This window comes from Sapajus apella, unplaced genomic scaffold, assembly GCF_009761245.1.
Source record: "Sapajus apella isolate SASKATOON/1434 unplaced genomic scaffold, GSC_monkey_1.0 scaffold86, whole genome shotgun sequence".
NCBI lineage: Eukaryota > Metazoa > Chordata > Mammalia > Primates > Cebidae > Sapajus > Sapajus apella.
In genome coordinates, this window is record NW_022437026.1 from 1718454 (window position 1) to 1738548 (window position 20095).

Sequence of the window (20095 nt, forward strand, 5' to 3'; positions counted from 1 at the left end):
ATCTCAGGTGGACGACGAAGCTATGTCGGAGTTAACTGTCCAGTGATATCTCCCGACGAATATCAGGTCTACTCTGGTTTCCTCAAGCAGAGAGTAGGGTCATTGCTGTAGGCGACGAAAGGCTCTGAGGCTGAAGCCTTGGGCGCCCCCATACCAGCCTCTACTTCGCTTCTGCTTAAAGGCACACCGTCAGGCGCCTGGGCGGTGACTCGGTTTCCCTCGGTCGCCCAGAGTCCGGATCATCACTCGCCCCCTCGTCAACCCACCCGTGCCCCGTCGGCAGAGGCACCAGGTCTCTGGCCCCACCTCTCGCTCCGCTAGGGAAGCCAGAGCGGCTTCTCGGGGGCGGAGCCCACCTGGGCTGGGGCGGGGCCGGGGCCGGGGCCTGGCCAGGTGCGGCGAGCGGGAGCGACCCGAGCCGGGAGCCCAGTCTGGGGCTGGCGGACGCGGGCGGCAGTGCGCTGGGGAAGCCTCCTTCTGGGCAGCGAGTGAGGGCGGGTGGCGCGCAGCGAGAGAGGGCGGCGGCGAGCCTGCGACTGGAGCGGCGAGGCGAGGAGAGCCCGGCGCGGAGCACAGGCGCGGAGGAGGAGCCGGGCTCCACTCCCGGAGAGAACTGCGGGGCGCCCGCGCGGCTCGGGGACCCCTCGCGCCGGAGCATGAGCCCGCGCCCAGCCGGAGAGCGGCCAGGGGAGGCGGCCTCGGCGCAGCCCTGAGACTCTGGGCCGGGACGCGGGGCGCCCGGGGCGCGGGGCCGGGCCGGGGGGCTGTGGCTCGGGGGGTTGCAGCCCGCTCCGGCGGCGGCCGCCTCAACGCAGCGCCATGGGGAGCCCCCGGGCCGCGCGGCTCCTTCTCCTCCTGCGCCCGGTGAAGCTGCTGCGGAGGCGCTTCCGGCTGCTGCTGGCTCTCGCCGTGGTGTCGGTGGGGCTCTGGACTCTGTATCTGGAACTGGTGGCGTCGGCCCAGGTCGGCGGGAACCCCCTGAACCGGAGTAAGTAGCGCCGAGGGGAGGCGAAGGGCGCGGGGGTGGGCAGCAGCGGCTCCTGCTTTGGGGGGACCCGCCTCTCATCCCATCCTCAGACCCGATTTCCCACCCGTTTCTCCCTCAGGTGCCTGGCGTCGCCCCGCGAGTACTCGGGGAGAGCGGCGGGCGGGGGAAGTGGCGGGGCCGAGCGCAAAATTCCCCAGCCCCGGCCTGCCTGCCGGACGTGTGGGGCCGGGGCATCCCGGGGGGGCTCCTCGCTTCTCCCCTCGGAGAGCGACCTGGAGAGAGGCTCCCCGCCCGCCTCGCCGAGACGCTGGCAGAAACTCAGCCCCTCCTGCCGTGCCCGGCTTGTGGCTCCCGGGGTGAAGGTCCGCGGGGTCTACGCGCGAGCTGGGGATTCGTGTATGGGATGCTCTCGGCTGTCCATGCCTAGGCACGCGCTCCGGTCCGCGCGGCCCAAGCTGCCCACCGCCTTCTGTTTGGCTCCCTCCGTTTCCTCTCCTGCGGCGTCTTGGCTGGGGCTTCTTTTTTAGGATACCTCGGAGAGTCCCCTCTCCTTCCCGCTTCACTCCTCTCCCAGCCCTGTCCTCTTCCTCTGAATCTCCCACCTCCCCGCTGCGCCCTCCCTCGCCTGTTTCGGCCGCCCTTTCTGCTGGTTATCTGAACCCTGAGCAATCTCCCAAACTCCAGTTTAAGGAGATGGATGGAAAGCACAGTGGAGCGGGCAGCGGGTAGATTCCTACTTCTGTTTTTAACTTAGCCAAAGCCACTTAGTAATTCCATGCTTCAGTTTCCTCCTAGGAAAACAGGAGAGCATGGTCTCTGCCTTTTTACATCAATAGGTATGGCTGTGCGAGATGGTTTTCAACGTACTGTGGATGAGAGTAACAAAGTAAAACTGACAATGTCAGGGGCTGTAAAAGACCCTGCAATAGCTGGGAAAAGGAATGGAGAAACTCTCATTACTACCACGTGTCCAACCCAAGACTCAGGGGCCGAGGTTCAAAGTTCTGGCACATGGCCTCCCATGCCTTCACTTCCCTCCCGCTTTGGGGAAACTCAGACAGAGTGACTGAGCAAGTTGCTGAGAAGACATTCTGACCTATAGTCCTGTCAGCTCCTCTATCCAGAGTTGGGTGTGGTGCTGTGCCTTCTCTTGTGGCCCAAGAGAGGGAATTACTAGGGACAGTTGTTGAGCTGGTTCGGGTTGGAAATGTATATTTATGGCCTAACCTTTCTGTGGTGATGGAAATAATTCTGGCTGTGAGTTAGAGGAGACTGGCTGTGCCACCAACTAGCTGGGGAATCAAGGGAAAAAAGACAGCTTCTCAGGTGAAAATGAGGATTTGTCTAGATGATCTCCAAGGTGTCTTCAGTCTGGATACTAAGACTGAACTGCACGTGAGCATTTCCAGGGCTGGAGAGCTCAGCACATCACTAGGAAGGCCGAGTCCACCCCAGTGCCACAGCTGGACTCAGAAGAGCCCTTTCCTCCAATGACCAAAATCTGCCTGCCCATAGTGAATTCTTCCCTTCTCTGGGCCTTGTTCTTCCTTCTGAAAGACAGCCAATCTATTCTCCCCTGCATGGCCACTTGGCCCCAAATGGTTGAGCTCCTTTGGAGGGTGTGCGGGTGGGGACCTGGGAGGGGACGCCTCTTCCCAATGTAGCCATCATTTTGGCTACATTGTCTTTTTGCCCTTATATGCTACTCTCGATTTCCCTATGGAATGAGATTTAGACGGAAGCTGCGGTTTCTGGCTCCTTGTCTCCCATCCTTTTTGTTGTGAAGAAGCCCAGATATCTTGCATCAGAGTTCCCTCTTTTCCTGTAGGTTTCACTCCAGCTCATAGCTATTCCTGTGGAGGGAGAGCCAGGGAGGAGGCATTAGGAAAGGAGAGGTGGAAAGGGGTTGCTAGCATTCCCTCCTCCACATCCTCGCATGTCAACCAGGGTAGTAAAACTGCACCTCCCAGGCCTGTATCCCTGGCCTCAACCACAGCAACCAGAACCAGCCTGTTGGCTCTGCTTTCCAGCAAGCCACCCCGCCTCTCTTCTCCAGCAATCCCTGCCAACTCCCTCCACCACCCACAGCTCCCTGTCATCTGTAAGGCCAGTCCCCATTACCAGGAACCTTTCATTTGCCTGTCCCTGTGCTGGATCTGGTGCTGGAAGAAGAGTGTGGAGAGATGGCAGTCACAAACTCCAGGGTTACCAGTAATGATAGGGGAGCATACTTCCTTCTTTATCTTCATGAAATAACCCGGTAGTTTAAGATGTGGATGATGTACAATTTGGGCTCCATATGTAGAAGGAGATATAACCACAGCTGGAGTGTCTTCAGAGAAAAACAACCAAAATCCTTAACAAATAGAAAATGGACAAAAGAATCAGGACTGTTCACTCATTCATTTACACAAATATTTACTTAGCGCATACCTGGAACCAGGCCTTGTGTGGGGCCAGGTAGGTGTGATGACTAGGATGGGGTTTCTAGCATCTACAGCTTTATCTAGGAGGAGAGCTAAGGTGCCTATATCAAAATGGTTGTAATATAAAAGTCATTAAGTTTTGCAAACATAGGACCTATTTGTTTCTGTGACACCTCTTGAAATGGGAACAGCTCTCCCAACTAATATTTCATGGAAATGGTGACATTTTGGGAGATTTTGAAGAGTTGGTAAGATTTTGGTGGATACAGAAAGGCTATTGCAGACAGAAAGAGTAATGTCACAAAGACTGAGAGCCTGGGAAAGTTTGTATTTGAGAATATTGAACAGCTGAGTTTGGTGAAACAGAGGGTATGAGGAGAATAGAGGATGATGTTATGTGTGGAAGACAATAAAAACCTTAAAGATTGATGTTTATTCAGTAGCTAGCAGAAAGCAGTTGAAAGTTTTATAAGAGGGTAGCATTGTAGAATGGGACAAGTGGAGGGTAACAATACTTTTGTCATGGCATGATGGTTCTGGAACAGGGTCCTGATGAGTCCCCTTGTTGAGGCCAACATTAACCCTTTAGCTGCTGAGTCATGAAGCTGTCCTGGGGAGGGGGTCCAGGTGGCAGTGGGACACTCAGAGGGCCTGGGGCAGTCACTGTACTAATGCATGCATAAGGATTTCAGTGTTTTAATAAGTGATGTGGCTATCCTGGTATATGTACTGGCTGAAAAAGCCCTGGGAACAAACTGTTATCGGAAGTTAACGATTCTCTGATCAGGCAGGTTTTAACAAGTCATATACCCATTTGTTCAGATTGGATCAGCTAAGATTCTATCTGAAGGCAGAATTCTGGACTAAAACGGTTTCTAGAGGCCAGGGGCGGTAGGTCACACCTGTAATCCCAGCACTTTGGGAGGCTGAAGAGGGCGGATCATTTGAGGTCAGGAGTTTAAAACCAGCCTGGCCAACATGGCAAAACCCCATCTCTACTAAAAACAAAACAAAACAAAACAAAACAAAAACAGCTACTGGGGAAGTTGAGGCCGGAGAATTGCTTGAACTCGGGAGGCGGAGGTTGCAGTGAGCCAAGCCAAGATTGCACCACTGCGTTCCAGCCTGGGTGACAGAGCAAGACTCCACCTTAAAAAAAAAAAAAGATGGTTTCTAGAGATGAAACATCTCAGAGCTAGTGGATGACATTTGGGCACAAATCCAGGACAGAAGGAAGGCATGCACTGGCCTCTTTTAGAGCTCCCAAAGCTGGATCTGGCACGTTCCCATTTAATTGCCAGGATTACTTGCTGGATCCCAAAGTATTCTGAGGCTCAGAAAGCCGTTGACTTTTGCTGCCTTACCTCTATCTGTACCACATCTGTCTGGTTGGCCTTTGTGACTTCTGGCTGACTTGAGTGGGCTGAGGGAGGCACACCCACAGTGTGAGGCAGTCACTGCAGCCCTGGCCACCACAGCCATTCTGATTCGGAAAGGATACAAACCCTCCAGTAACAGAGGTTATGCAGGGCAGAGCAGTAAACTGAGATGCAGGCAGGGAGAAAGGGAGAAGTGAATGAGACAGATGTGTGGGCAGAGGAGGGATAGCGTGGCATGGAGTTGAAACCCAGCACAGCAGCAAGCACAACTGCCTCATGTACTCCCGCGGGCAGGGACTCTGTCTCATGCAGCTCTGGCTGGGCTGCCTCTCTGTCCCAGGGAACCTCTAGCTCCTTTTCATGTGTCCCGTTTACGTCTCTTTATGCTGGCATTCAGGTCACCAGGCTACTGCATGTGTCTTCTAATCAACATTCAATTCTGGGCACATGCTAGGCGCTCAGATAAGTACCTTCTGGTTATGAATGTGTCAGCTTTGAATTTCCAAGCACCTGATATTTTCCACTGGCAGATACTGTGTTTATCAGGGACTGACCTAAGAATAAAACCTAGAAATTCTTGTTCCCTGTACCGTAATACACATACCAACAATAGCCTGTGAATACAAATACAAAAGATAAACGATAAGACTTTTTTTTTTAATCGTGTGCTTTCTTTGGTCATTGCCTATACAAGGAATGCAGTTTTTGACAATAGGCAACCTTACCCATACTTAGAGTCTCTCCTTTCCCTGGTCTCTCAGTCCCCGTGTTGATGTGGCCAGCAGAACCTCAGCAACGCATCTGCCATCTTTACCCTGCCTACTACCCAGGCAGCCGCAATCTCAGCTGAGATTCCCCTGCTTGGTGGTGCTGGGGCTGCCTGCCACTCCCTGTCCTGGGAGTTGTTCAGACACTGTGCATGGTTATAACTGCTTTGTAGCACAAGGTTTTATGAAAGCGCTTCCGGGCTGGTTTCAGGAGAGGCTGGTAAGTACGCTGCAGTAATTTTCCAGGCCATGGAGCCCGGTCTAGCCCTCTAGTACTGAGCTTTATGGAGCAGAGCGGAGCTGCGGACATAGCAGAGTTTGCTTTGGAAGGAGTCCTAGAGGCTGTTCTTGGAGTTGGCCACTCACTGTCTAGTTCTCCTCTACAGTGTTCCACCAGTCTCAAAACTACCCTTTTATTTTCCATAAGCGCTTTTCTTTATATGAAAAGATTATGTGATCTCAACTAGGTGAATCAGACATTTGGAATTTTCAATCCTTTGACCTTGTGATTCACATAATTAATAGATTTGTATATTAACCAATATACAAAAATGTGAGTGGAAGAGGTGAGAATAGTTGTATGGTGGCTCTAAAGGGCACTGGGCTGCATGTGTTATATATTCTGAACAAAGCATGACAGATCTTTCCATTTTTACAGACTCACGTTAAGTGGTACGTTGAATGTTAGAAATATCCATTGGATAAGCAAAAATGAATATTTGTATTCTTGTGATACTTTAGTGTATGATTTATTTATTTATTTATTTTCTGAGACGGAGTCTCGCTCTGTCACCAGGCTACAGTGCAATGGCATGATCTCAGCTCACAGCAACCTCTCCACCTCCCAGGTTCAAGCCCGAGTAGCTGGGAGTACAGGTGCGTGCCACCACGGCCAGAGATGGGGTTTCACCGTGCTGTGCAGGATGGTCTTCAACCCTTGATCTGCCCGCCTCAGCTTCCCAAAGTGCTGAGATTACAGGCGTGAGCCATCGTGCGTGGCCTAGTATATAATTTATTTTTATGTTCAGTATGTTCTTTATTTCTTAAGTACAAAAGGCCTGGTACTGACCAACTTTTTAAGACGATAAACATGCAAATCATTCCTGTGGTCTCTCTTTTTATTCAAGTATATGTACAGAAAGCTTGATGAGCAGTTTTCACAAACTGAAAATACCTGTGTTATGAGCACCATGATGAAGAAACAGAATATTACCAGCATCATAGTGCCCCCACAGGGGGCTGTCAATCACTACCATCAGCATAGATTAATTTAGCATATTTTAATACTTTATATAAGTGGAATAATACAGATTGTGTTTTTTTATTTTAAATTTTTTTTTTTTGAGATGGAGTTTCGCTCTTGTTACCCAGGCTGGAGTGCAATGGCGCGATCTCGGCTCACCGCAACCTCCGCCTCCTGGGTTCAGGCAATTCTCCTGCCTCAGCCTCCTGAGTAGCTGGGATTACAGGCACACGCCACCATGCCCAGCTAATTTTTTGTAATTTTAGTAGAGACGGGGTTTCACCATGTTGACCAGGATGGTCTCGATCTCTTGACCTCGTGATCCACCCACCTCGGCCTCCCAAAGTGCTGGGATTACTGGCTTGAGCCACCGCGCCCGGCCTATTTAAAAATTTTTAAATTAAATTAATGAAATTATTTTTTGAGACTGGTCTTACTCTGTCTCTCAAGCTGGAATGCAATGATGCAATCTTAGCTTATTGTACCCTTGAATTCCTGGGCTCACTTATAGGAGTGAGCCACTGTGCTCTCTCTCATTTTAAAATGATATTCTTTATGATTATAAAAATGATGCATCTGGGTGTGGTGGCTCATGCCTGTAGTCCCAGCACTTTGGGAGGCTGAGGTGGGCAGATCACTTGAGGTCAGGAGATTGAGACCATCCTGGCCAACATGGTGAAACCTCGTCTCTACTAAAATACAAAAAATTAGCTGGGCGTGGTGGCACTTGCCTGTAGTCCCAGCTATTCAGGAGGCTGAGGCAGAGGAATCACTTGAACCTGGGAGGGGAGGTTGCAGTGAGCCAAGATCGCGCCACTGCACTCCAGCTTGGCGACAGAGCAAGACTCGATCTCAAAAAAAAGAATGCATGCTTATTATACTAGATAACAGCCATGTATCTGGACCACATTAACTCCTGTGAAAGTACTTTTTTGCCTTTAGGCACCCCAGCATCACTAATAAAATAACCTAAGGCCAAGGAAGACCAGGAACCTAAAAGCCACAGGATACACAGCCTCTGAAATTCTCCAGTAGCTCTCTGCCAGGATGGAATTGAGAACTGCTGCTCATCCATATGTGAGAATTCTCTAAACATGTTTCTTCTGGTCTTGATCTTGGAAATAGCTGTGCTTCTCTTGAGCTGTTTGTTTCAATTTTTATTGGTCATGTAAGTTGCATAATCACTCTGATTTCTCTCTTTGTGTTGTTTACTAGAAAACTTTCGGATTCAGTTTTTTCCTCACCTGGAGAAAAGTGTAAAGGATTTTATGATCTGTATTTTTCTACTAATTTTATGCCTGTACCTTTATCTCCCCACCCCCACAACCAACTATTTCCAGTTTATGTCATCTTATATTCTAAGCTACTTTAATTTTTGTAAGTTACTTTAACTTTTCCTGGACCAAATCAAGGCATATAATAAATCAACAAGAGCACTATGTTATGCATACAAGTGTGAAGCAGAAATAAGCACCTAAAATGCCACCACTCTGACCTAGACATTGTTGCAAAAATAAAGTATAATAAGCAGTGATAACAAGAGGTTGGATTCCAGGATGCCATAGACAAAAAGTCTGGTTTTAAAAACTTAAAAAGCCAAAATAGTATTGCCCTGTCCTTTTTGGGGTCTTTATTTAGGTACTGAAAAGTTGAATCACATCCACAAATTATTACCTCTTTCCATAGCAGAAGACTATCAAAAGCTTGGAATTTACTGACAGATGTTGGGGCCTGAGCCACTTTTGTTGAAAATCATGACCCCACACAAGGCAAATTCAATAAAATTTGGGGCATCCCTGACACTACCAAGAGAACAACTGAGAGACTGACCAGGAAGGCCAGAAATTGGTTTGCTGTGTGGGCACCCATCCCCGCAAAGATTTGGGAGGAAGCTCCTCACACCAGCAAGGACACCTCAATGTGAGGATCTGTGGCCACTGCCAGCCTGTTGCTTTTGGATGCATAAAGTCACAAACTAATTTAGAGATCCAGCCCCTAGCCCCTCTATTAGCAGCTGAGAATCCCTGCTTAGGGAATACACTTTGTCTGTCTCTTCTACCCATTTCTTCTTTGAAACCGTGTTCCTGTGGTACCTAGCAGAGGCTATGCGTGTGTCCCACTCCGCACAGCTAAAATTCTGCTTTGTGGCCACACAACCCAGGAAGAGGGCCTACGAATGGGAAGAGAATAGAGAGAGGTGGGAGTGGAAATAAAGAAATGACATTCCAGGTTGACCAAGGATTTTATTTATAAATGCTCAAGAAATTGAGTGTTGTGTATTTTGCAATTTCTATTTATTTTGCAAACCCTGAATGGCTGCAGAAGCAATTCATTCTAAACTTAAAGCAAAATGTTTATGGAACATTTACTTTTTTGTGGCAGACTGAGTGGACTGAAAAGCATTGATAATGCCAGGAAAAAATTGTGGAGTTTGAAAACAAGCAAAGTTCAAGTTCAAGCTCTATTACCAATCATGGGACCTTGTAGAAGGTATTTATTCCTTTCTGAGTCTCAGAGGTCTTGTCTGCATAGTGGGGCTATAATGCTGTTCCTGTAGAGCTTTTCTTATGACTAAATGAGATTTAGTGAGCCCAGCACATATTAGGAGCTCAATGCATGTTGGTTCCCATCTCTTCCCTCTCAGTCTGATAGGAGTTAGAGAATGGCTTGGGCAGGAGAGGCGAACAGACACATTCCTCAACTGGCCCATTTGCCAGTGCCTCTTCAACTTCTCAGCCCATGACATAGCTGTGTCCAGTCCCCCAGCAGTCACTATGCCATTGTGTCCAGCACCTGCCACTAAATACACATTCTTTTTTTTTTTTTTTTTTTGGGACAGAGTTTCACTCTTGTTACCCAGGCTGGAGTGCAATGGCGCGATCTCGGCTCACCGCAACCTCCGCCTTCTGGGTTCAGGCAATTCTCCTGCCTCAGCCTCCCGAGTAGCTGGGATTACAGGCACGCGCCACCATGCCCAGCTAATTTTTTGTGGTTTTAGTAGAGACGGGGTTTCACCATGTTGACCAGGATGGTCTCCATCTCTTGACCTTGTGATCCACCCGCCTCAGCCTCCCAAAGTGCTGGGATTACAGGCGTGAGCCACCGCGCCCAGCTAAATACACATTCTTTAATCACTTTTTCCCTGCGTGGTATTCAGCAGTGCCTTCATCTTTCCATCCCTGGCAAACATTTATATTAGGGGAGGGGGCCAGGTTAAGAGTCAAGGATTTTGCTGAGAATGAGAGCTATTTGGGGGGCTGTACCAAGCCACAGAAGCACAGCAGTTGGGAAGCAATAGCCTCTCACTCTGCTGCATACCCCTGAGTTCATGCTGAGATTTCTGGGACTGGAAGACAGGAACACATGGCAGTTATCTCATTTATATAAAAAATATATATTTTTTTAGAGATGGGATCTCACTATGTTGCCCAGGCTGGTCCTGACCTCCTAGGCTCAAGTGATCCTCCCTCCTTAGCCTCCCAAAGTGCTGGGATTACAGGCGTGAGCCACTGTGTCAAGCCAGTTTTCTCCTTGTACATCCTAGCTTTGTAACTGACTTTCCTGGTTTCCTGTTTTCAGGAAATCAGTTTACCTGAAACTAATTTCCTGTCCTTTTGAGGGCTTCAGTTCCGTAATCTTTGGAGTGAGATGCTTCTTTGCAGGAATAGATTTGGAACTTGCCCATGTCACTAAGGAGTGAAGAGGACAGTCAGAAAGGAATATCTTTGACATTCTGGCACTGGTCTTTCCAAGGCTCAGTTGCCTGAACCAGGAGGTGGCAGCTCTCCCAGTAGTTCTGACTGCTTTGGCCTCCAAGGTCATCTCTGACAACATGGTCTCCATACAAGCAGTTGCCTCAAAGATTAAAGGCCTCCCTGCTGAGATCTTCTTACAAATCCTCTGATCCACTCCTTTCCACCCTGCCTGCCAAGCCCGGGTTCAAACGAATGTGTGTGGCGTGTGCTCATGCACACCTCCCTTGCCAGCCAGCTGGTCCCAGCTGCTCACCAGCACCTCTCAGGCAAAGGTGGGCAGGAGGATTGAGGACGGGGAGGATTCCCTCATGGACCAGGCACATAGCGCAATACGTACTCCGTGTCTTGGGCCTCTTTTCTTTTCATTTCAACTGAGCAGAGAGCCTGGGAAAGAGAGGTGGAGATGGGGAACACATGCCAGGTGAATGACTTCCAACAGCAGAAGGCAGGGGAGATTGCACAGGCACAGAAAATGGGTAGAGAAATGAGGGAGTGAAATGGAGGGATAAACCTTTATCCCATTTTTTCATTTTAGTGACTGTATTATTATTTTTTTTTTTTGAGATGTAATCTCCCTCAGTCGACCAGACTGAAGTGCGGTGATGCAATCTCAGCTTACTCTAACCTCCGCCCCCCAAGGTTCAAGCGATTCTCCTGCCTCAGCCTCCTGAGTAGCTGGGATTACAGGTGTGTGCCACCACCCCCAGCTAATTTTTGTATTTTTAGTAGAGATGGGGTTTTGCCATGTTGGCCAGGCCGGTCATGAACTCCTGAGCTCAGGTGATGCACCCACCTCTGCCTCCCAAGGTGCTGGGATTATAGGTGTGAGCCACCGTGCCCAGCCTAGTGACTGTATTTTTTAATAAGTTTTATTTTGTTCTATTTCAAATTTGTTGGGTCCCTTTAAAAATACTATATTGTGGCTGGGCAAGGTGGCTCACACTTATAATCCCAGCACTTTGGGAGGCCAAGGCGAGCAGATCACTTGAGGTCAGGCGTTCGAGACCAGCCTGGCCAACATGGCAAAACCCTGTCTCTACTAAAAATACAAAAATTAGTCAGGCACAGTGGCACACACCTGTAATCCCAGCTACTCTGGAGGCTGAGGCAGGAGAATCACCTGAACCCAGGAGGCAGAGGTTGCGGTGAGTTGAGATTGTGCCATTGCATGCCAGCCTGGGTGACAGAGTAAGACTCTGTCTCAAAAAAATAAATAATAAAAATAAAAATACTGCATTGTTCTTCTGCATTTAAAAATTTAAAATAAATTTATTTAATTATCTAAAATTGTTGGTTGGCCCAAACTAAGAGGCTGCTAATGTGTTAGCATCTGCTTACTGCTTTGATTTTTACATCGTATTTTGGCTGCTGGAGATTTCTCTTACCTTATGGAGGGCTTTACTATGTAGGTCGATTATGCTGTTGGAAGTTTGCAGGATGGCTGGGACATAGTGAGGTTGCTCAGGTGTTACTGCAGTGACCCAGGGGGTGGGTGGCGAGTGCCTACATTGAAGGGGTGACAGATAAAAGCTGAGACATCTCAAGGCAGGAAGCGACAGTTTGGCGGTAGGGTTGATGTAGAAGGTGATAGAATACTAAAGTTATGGATTTCACACATGGTTCTCTGCTGTACTCTGCCACCATCATTTAAATAAGGGTTGTCTTGTGCACCCAGCATCTCAGAAATGGTCTCCTGAGGAAAAAAATGCGTTAGTTTGTCCTTGTACTTTCCTCTCTGGGGCTTGGGTCCCATGGTGGTCCTACAGAATAATGCAAAGGGTGGGAAGGCAGACACTCATTCATTCAGCAGGGGTTTACTGAGATCTTATTATATGCCAGGCTGTGCTCTAGGTTTTAGGGACATCACAGGGAACAAGAAGTTGAAAGAGTTTGCCATCACACAGCACACATTTCTGGTGAGGAAGAGACAGGATAATCGGGTAAACAAACAGATCGGGATTTGAGATGGTGACGCTATCTGGGAAGAAACAGAAACAGTAAGGGACTAGCTTGGAGTGACAATCTTAAAACAGATAACTCAGGCCTGGAGGACTGATACCAAAAGGGTGTCAGGATTACAAAGACCTCAGGGATTTGGAGAATGGGAGCTGGGTAGAAGAGGAAAAAAATGTAGAAAAGAGTCATCACTGGTTTTCAGGATAAGTGTCTCCTTCCTGCTCCTGCTGTCCTGAAAACCAGGTCCCCCTTCACCTCACTGGCAGGAATAGAGTCAGCCTCAGACTTGAGTTTTCTACCCAGAGTGCTTGAGGAAGAAGTACTGGTTAAAGACTGCCTGGGCTGGGCAGAAAATGATGGTGACTGTTTCTTCTTTATCACAAACCCAGATCCCAAAATCAGTATGAGGGGATGGGGGATGTCCTGTTGAAAGCCAGCCTGAATTAACCCTGTCTCTTCCTCTTACAACTTTTTTTCCACACCTCCATTAGTGCACTTATAAAAGTCAGCCTTGCATCAGAGTTGTTTTTGTCTGTGTTTGTCTTACCCCTTGAGATTGTAAATTTCTGGAGTACTGGACCTGGGCATTTTCCCCTTTTTGTCTCCCTAGTGCAGAGATTTCTATTTATTATTTATTTATTTATTTATTATTTTTTCTTCAGCTGGAGGAGATTTTTAACCTTTTGTGGATCACATACACCTGTAAGAATCTGATGAGGAGGCCAGGCACGGTGGCTCACACCTGTAATCCTAGCACTTTGGGAGGCTATAATCCTAGCACTTTGGGAGACTGAGGCAGGAGGATGGCTTGAGCCCAGGAGTTTGAGACCAGCCTGGGCAACACAGTGAGACCCTGTCTCTACATAAATTTTTAAAATTAGCCCAGGCCAAGCATGGTGATACACACCTGTAATCCCAGCACTTTGGGAGGCCAAGATGGGTGGATCGCTTGAGTCCAGGAGTTCAAGATCAGCTTGGGCAACATGGTAAAACCCTGTCTCTACAAAAAAATACAAGAATTAGCTGGAAGTGGTGGCACTACTATAGTCCCAGCTACTTGGGAGTCTCAGGATCACTTCAGCCTCGGAGGCAGGGGTTGCAGTAGGCCAAGATTGCATCACTGAACTCTAGCCTGGGTGACAGAGGGTGGCACAGGCCCCTGACCCCTATCCATGGATCCCTAGTTAAGAACTCAGCCTGAAGCTTTACCCAGTGCCTGGTATGTGGTAAGCTCTTGGAGTCTGATGACTTGGGAATGGTCTCCTGATTAAATCTCCTTACTCTAGTTGCAGGGGACAGATGTTAGGTGTGAGAAAGAGAGCCAGAAAGAGCCCCACTGCTGGGAGATGGAGAAGAGTGTTTAAATAATCCATCTGGAAGCAGCCATCCAGAGAGCAGTAGCTTCACCATCACTTCCTGTCCAGGGAGAACCGGAGGTGTGGTCTGCTCCCCGGTCTTTGTCTTCCCTCGGGCTCTGCAGTACCTCCTGTTCGCCCTGTGCCTGCTGTTCTCCAGTCTTCTGACATCCCTCTGCTTGCCTTTCAAAGCTCTGCTCATCCTTTTCTCTCATCTCTTCCCTGAAGCCTTCCTCAACTATTTCAGAACCAGCTGACCTCGTTCTTTTTGGAACTTCTGTTGCACCTAAGTTTTCTGAAACTTACAACTGAGCTCTGACTTTCTTTCATTCCTACTTCATCTGGGTTGGTCTTGTGTATCCCAGCTAGGTTGTTAGAGAAGCCAAAGATGGCTCCAGAGTATCTGGTTAGGACAGTTTGTTTCATTCTCCCCACAGCATTGATGGAATGCTTGGAAGAGCCAGGCAGTTCACTTAGAATCGAGTTGGCACAGGCTTCACTGTGCCCGTGTTTCCTCCATATGACATGGCCATCCTTCCTGCCTAAACTTCTGGCATTGCTGGTGTGCCCTCCAGGCCATCTGCTGCCGTCTCTGCTCCTCCATTTCTTCCTTCCATTATCATGGCGTAGTGGTGAGAAGCTTTGACGTCAGACTACCTGGGTTTGAACCCCGGGTCCAGTCATTAGTAAACTGTGGCACAGTGAGCATATTATTGAGCCTCAATATGTCCCAGTTCCGTCTCTGTAAAATGGAACTATTAATGGTACCTGTCTCATTGTGTTTTTGTTGTGACAATTAAGTGAAATAATATAGATAAAGTACTTAGAACAGTTTCTAATACATAGTGTTCAATAAATGTTAGCTGTTGGCTGGGTACAGTGGCTCACATCTGTAATCCCAGTGCTTTGAGAGGCTGAGGTAAGAGAATCCCTTGAGGCCGGAAGTTCAAGACCAGCCTGGGCAGCAAGACCCCATCTCTAAAAAAAAGAAAATGAAAGAAAAGTTAGGTGGGCATGGTGGTGGGCACCTGTGTTCTTAGTTATCAATACTTGGGAGGCTGAGGCAGGTGGATCGCTTGAGCCTAGGAGTTGGAGGCTGTAGTGAGCTGTGATCACACAACTGCACCCCAGCCTGGGTAACAGAGCAAGGCTCTGCCTCGAAAATAAATAAATAAATGCTTATCTGAGCACTTAATATGTGTCCAGAATTGAATGCTGACTTGAAGATATGTGCAGTAGATGTTAGGTGCAATTATTGTTTATCATAACTTAATCAGCTTTTAAAGACCCTCTGTCTCTGTTTTGATTGGTTTTACTGTGCTCTTTCACATATCAACGAATCCTAGGACAGGGTGGACCCCATGGGTGCAGACATGCAGGAAAATCAAAAGCAAAGCAGAAGTCCAGAGATTTTGAATTCCGAGATGGGTCATGCCTACATTTCTGATTCTAGGCTCATGGCGCACATCTCCAGTAGAACATGAAATTCTTTTACTGAGCCCAGATGCGGTCTCAGAGCCTTTTTCAACATGGCCCACCAGGCAGTCACTACAATTTGACTTGAGCTGCCCCTTAAAATGTTATCTGTTTACTCAGCCTCCTGATTTTGCCAGTGAAGAATTTAAGGCCTGGAGAGCTTTCATCAGCCTCCCCATGTAGCAGTGCTGGGCTCAGGACTCCTGGTGCTTAGGCTGTTGTTTACACCACACCATACCACTCACCCTCTGCGTTCGCTCATTCCCTTTTTGTTTTCTGAGGATGCCTCCTTTTAACGTCTGAGTTTCATGAGGTCAGGGAAGGTCCTTTCTTTTTCTAACTGCCCTGGAGATCTGGTAGAACGCTATGCCTGCATATAGCGCAACCTCAAGTCTATTGATCTATTTCTTACCAGTGAACTAGCTGAAGTTATTGCCACTCAGTTGGGGATGGATCATGCATGTTCTCAACTCAGGTGCCTTTAGGGGTGATCCGTGCACTGACACCCTGCATTGATATTGATACAGCTAGTGCTCGACTTACGACCACGATTGGTTCAGACAGACCAGTCGTAACACGATTTGGTCGCAAGTTGAGTAGGCAATATGCACCCGGAGATGGTAGTGCTGCCGGAAGCTGGTCCGCACTGTCATACGCCCAGCTGGGCAACGTTTGCGCTGCCAGACGCGGAGCAGTCGTGGCTAGCGATTGTGGTCGTAAAGTCGAATGGTCGTAAGTTGCATAGGTTGTAAGTCGATCAATACCTGTAGTTGAGAGTAACCTTCAAAGAAGTTATTGTTGATGTCTAATTGAATTTTCACATTGCAAGAGAAAGGCCAAGGCTTGACATTCTTCATCTAACAGGTTCCTTTGTTCCACACTCCCATCCTGAGAAACAGCCCATTCCAGTGTATAGCTTCTTAAATAAAAGGCAAATGGAGTCATGATTTCCCATCTCACTTTCTTAAATTGAGAAGGGATGGAAAATAATGAGTAGATGAAGTTGATTTTAAATCAAAAGAATCCTGGAACACATGAGTGATGAAGCCCTTTGGTAGACAGACTTGTGAGGTATTTAAAACGTTGTCTTTTCCGTTATTATTCTCTCTGTGTAGAAATATGCAAATTGGTGAGGGCAGATATTTTCATAATCCTAGTTCTGCTTAGCAAATGGAAGTCCATTACCGGCAATGTGGGGGCAAAAAGTAACGTGGGTAACAAAGAAAAATTGCGGAGAGTTAGCAACAAATAGGTTCAGAACATGTTTGGAAGATTACAGAGTGGGCATAGTGGTTCACACCTGCAATCCCAGCACCTTTAGAGGCTGCTGTGGGCATACTGCTTGCACCTAGGAGTTTGACAGCAGCCTGGGCAACATGGCAACACCCCATCTCTACAAAAAATTAAAAAGTTAGCTGGGCATGGTGGCTCAAGCCTGTGGTCCCAGCTACTTGGGAGGCCGAGGTGGGAGGATTGCTTAAGCCCAGGAGATCAAGGCTGCAGTGAGCTGTGTTCACACCACTGCACTCCAGCCTGGTTGGCAGAGTGACTCTGTCTTTAAAAAAAAAAATGAAAGATTACACAGAGGGGGTGAAAAAAATAATATTCAAGCTTGATTTAGCTTGTTGAATAAAAATTCAATTTTGCTCTGATGCATGAAAATTGAAAAAATATTTGCATAAAGAAAATTCTACAGTAGTGAAGCTTTAATTAGGTTGCTTATAAAATACCACCCATGTGTTACGGGGAAATATTTATTGATTGAAACAAGAGCTATCAAATTGGAAGTCAACATTTACCATTTTGAGATAAAGAAATGGGTATAAGCTACCCAAGGTACTTGTTAATACAAAAAAGAATAGAGAAGTTCAGGATATAGAAATTTATTGTGATATTTTTAGTGATGATTCTTGTAGCAGCTTTTTTTTTCTTTTTCTTTTTCTTTCACCTCTTTTCCAATGCCAGTCTAGCAGCTTTTTCAAAGGGAAAAATCCTTAAGAAAGAGTTTTTCTATATTTTTCTGATCCTTTTGTATCTCTGAGAAGGTTTGGAAAGTCCCAGGGTGGTGAACACTTTCTCCAGCTGGCAGGGTTTTCATGAACCAATCTTGTGAAGGAAGGAGTGGAAGGGCTGGCAAACAACAGTACCTTGTTTTTGCAGAGAGACTTTCTCCCAGGAAGTCACAGCTGTGGTTACCTTTAGGATCAGAGGTTACGACTTCTCTTCTCCCTGAAGGAAGTTTGCTCCTTTTCCACCCATCTAGGAAGGTGTCCTTATGGAGCAATGGAAGGGAAAATGACACCCACCTAGCGTGATGAATCCTGGAGTGCAGATAAAAAGGAAGACAGCCTCCTTTATAGAGAGGGGAAACTGAGGTAAGAGGGAGCTGGCACGGACACACCTGAAGGAATCAGGGCTTCTGACCCAGCTCCAGGTAGGGGATGTAGAAGAGTTCAGAAGCTCAGCAGGCCGCAGGAGAGAGCCCAGACTCTCTCTGGGATGCCCTAACTCTTGCTGAAGGTATTTTGTCTCATGGCTGCGGCTTTTTTTTTTTTTTTTTTAAATGAAACAGAGTCTCACCATGTTGCCCAGGTTGGTCTCAAACTCCTAGGCTCAAGCTGTCATCTGACCTCAGCCTCCAGAGTAGCTGGGTTACAAGCCCGTGCCACCATGTCTAGTGATGGCTGTGGCTTTGATGGTGTTACTGTCCCACCCTGCCCAGATCCCTTCCCTGAGCTGATGTTCTTGGACTGCTAAACTGGATAGGGGCAGTGTGACTTTGAATCTGGTCATTACAGTAAAAGGGCATATAACTAGGGGACCTTTGGTCACCTACAGTTAGCTAAGAAGAGAAACAAAGTGAAGTTAAGGAAATATGGGGGAGGGGATCACACTTCTAAGGACTCTTGATAAGGGGGAAGTTGAGCAACTGTCAGGTGCAGATAAAAAGGCCGGAAGAACGACACCTGGGAAGAAACCAGCACGTTTGGCCAAGGAACAGGGAAAGTCACTGGTGAATTGCGTGATAACAGACCTGCCATAACAAGAGGACGGCAGTGGCCGTGCTGTCAAGTCATAGAGGATTTAGGCTGGAGGGGAGCTGTGTTCAACTGAGGCCTTCAGTGGTCAGGTGATTTGTCTCACATGTTTGCTCATGTAAGTGCAATGGATCCTAGAGTTTGTTACCAGCAGCAATCAGGATGGGGAGTTCTATTCAGGACTGACCCATTTAAAAAAAGCATAAGTCCTTTTCTCTTAAGCATATGGTTAGGATAGGAATACTCTGTGAGATTCAGGCTGTGTGAGGCCCAGTCTTGGTTCTGTATGAACTGGCTCTGTGACTTTGAGCAGATCAGCTCTGCCCCCTGGGCCTCAGTTTCCTTTTCCATAAATGCGGAAGGCTTGACGTCATGGTTCTTGAGGTCCCTCTGACTCTGACACTATTCCCAAAGAAAATAGCATTTGCCTCAGCACTGGGGACTCTGAGGTGGCTGTGGCTGGAGAAAGACCATGAAAAGGAGCGCCGGGGAGATGCCTGGGTTCCTACTGGTGACCTCGCCTTCTCATTCAAGCAGGACTGGGAGTGGGACCCAGGCCCAGCCTTATTCCTAGGACCATGGCTGTCCTCACCCTTCCTCCTCTCACCTGGGCATAAAAGGGTAGGCTCCACAGGTGGGGGCTGTGAGGAGCGGTGCATTTGCATGGGTCATGGATGGTGGTCCTTAGGAAGACATCTCTGGGGAGCCTTTGGCTGGAGAGGTGCAGGGACTTGGGGGCACTTCCCCAGGCCCTGGTGACCATGGTCATCTTTGTACAGCCTCCTCCTCTGCCCTTCCAGGCCAAGGACTGGACCAGTCCCTCTCAGCCTCGCCTCTATCCCTCCCTGCCTGCTTGGCAGCCAACACAGAAACACTGCTGTGTGCTTAGCCCAGGGGTGGGAGGGATTTCTGCCCAGGGATTGGCCATGGAGTTGGCTGCTTATTTTGGCAGCTCCCACCACAAAGACCATCAGAAGCTGCGGGAAGGAGAGGTGGGAGTTAGTGAGTCATGGGCATGCCTCAGGGAGGGAGGGAGTTTTCGCTAGAGGTGCCCCTCAAGGAAACAGACGTCCCCTCCAAAGAAGAGGGTGGGACTCTGGATTCATCCTCCCAGGGTCACTGACTTAGGTCAACTAAGGTGATGAGCATCCCCCTGGCGATCTGCGTAATGGGAATAATGGCCTGACCTCACAAGGCTGTGGCGGCAAGTTGAAAAGCTAGCACGTTAAGCTCTCGGTGAAGGTTTGCTTTCCTTTCCTTGGTGTGCCTTAGGATATGACAGGGTAGACACCATGGGTGCAGACATGGAAACCAGGAGCAAAGCAGAAGTCCAGCCCCCCACACCCAGACACTCCTGCGTCTCATGGTTTCTCCAGCGCCCAGCTGCGCCTGGCCATGGTGGGAGAGTGGGGCTTTGCTCTGTGCTGCCTTCTCCTAACCCTGTGTTGTCCTGAGGCTGGGCAGACAGGCCCCAGTCATTACCTCACCGCAGGGCCCCTGTCTGTCAGAGTGCATGGTGGAGCTGCCTGGGTGGAGAGCGGAGCTAATTTTAGACCTGGAGACTCCGTGCCAACAGCTGTGGCTGGGCTCAGGCAACTGGCCTGGATGCCTGGGGGGAGTCTCAGCCGCCCTGCAGGGAGCCCTGGACACAGCCCTCCCGGTCTGCTCTTGGGGGCATATTCCTGCCTCAGCTTCAGCTTGTGGGGAAGCCC

The 20095-nt window shown here is 48.5% G+C and overlaps 1 protein-coding gene across 3 annotated transcripts in view; it reads left to right on the forward strand.

Annotated features, from left to right (window-relative positions):
* The first annotated feature begins 396 nt into the window (after window positions 1–396).
* Window positions 397–20095, forward strand: part of B4GALNT3 (beta-1,4-N-acetyl-galactosaminyltransferase 3) — a 99942-nt gene continuing 80243 nt past the window's right edge. For 2 of the 3 annotated variants that reach the window (XR_004261623.1, XM_032254411.1), the window contains exon 1: window positions 807–988. Coding sequence is in view for 2 of the 3 variants with exons in the window: in XM_032254411.1 (XP_032110302.1) it covers window positions 820–988 (169 nt within the window). In the remaining variant the exon portion in view is untranslated. Of the gene's footprint in view, window positions 989–20095 lie in introns of all 3 variants that reach the window. The other variant, XM_032254412.1, reaches the window with a different exon arrangement.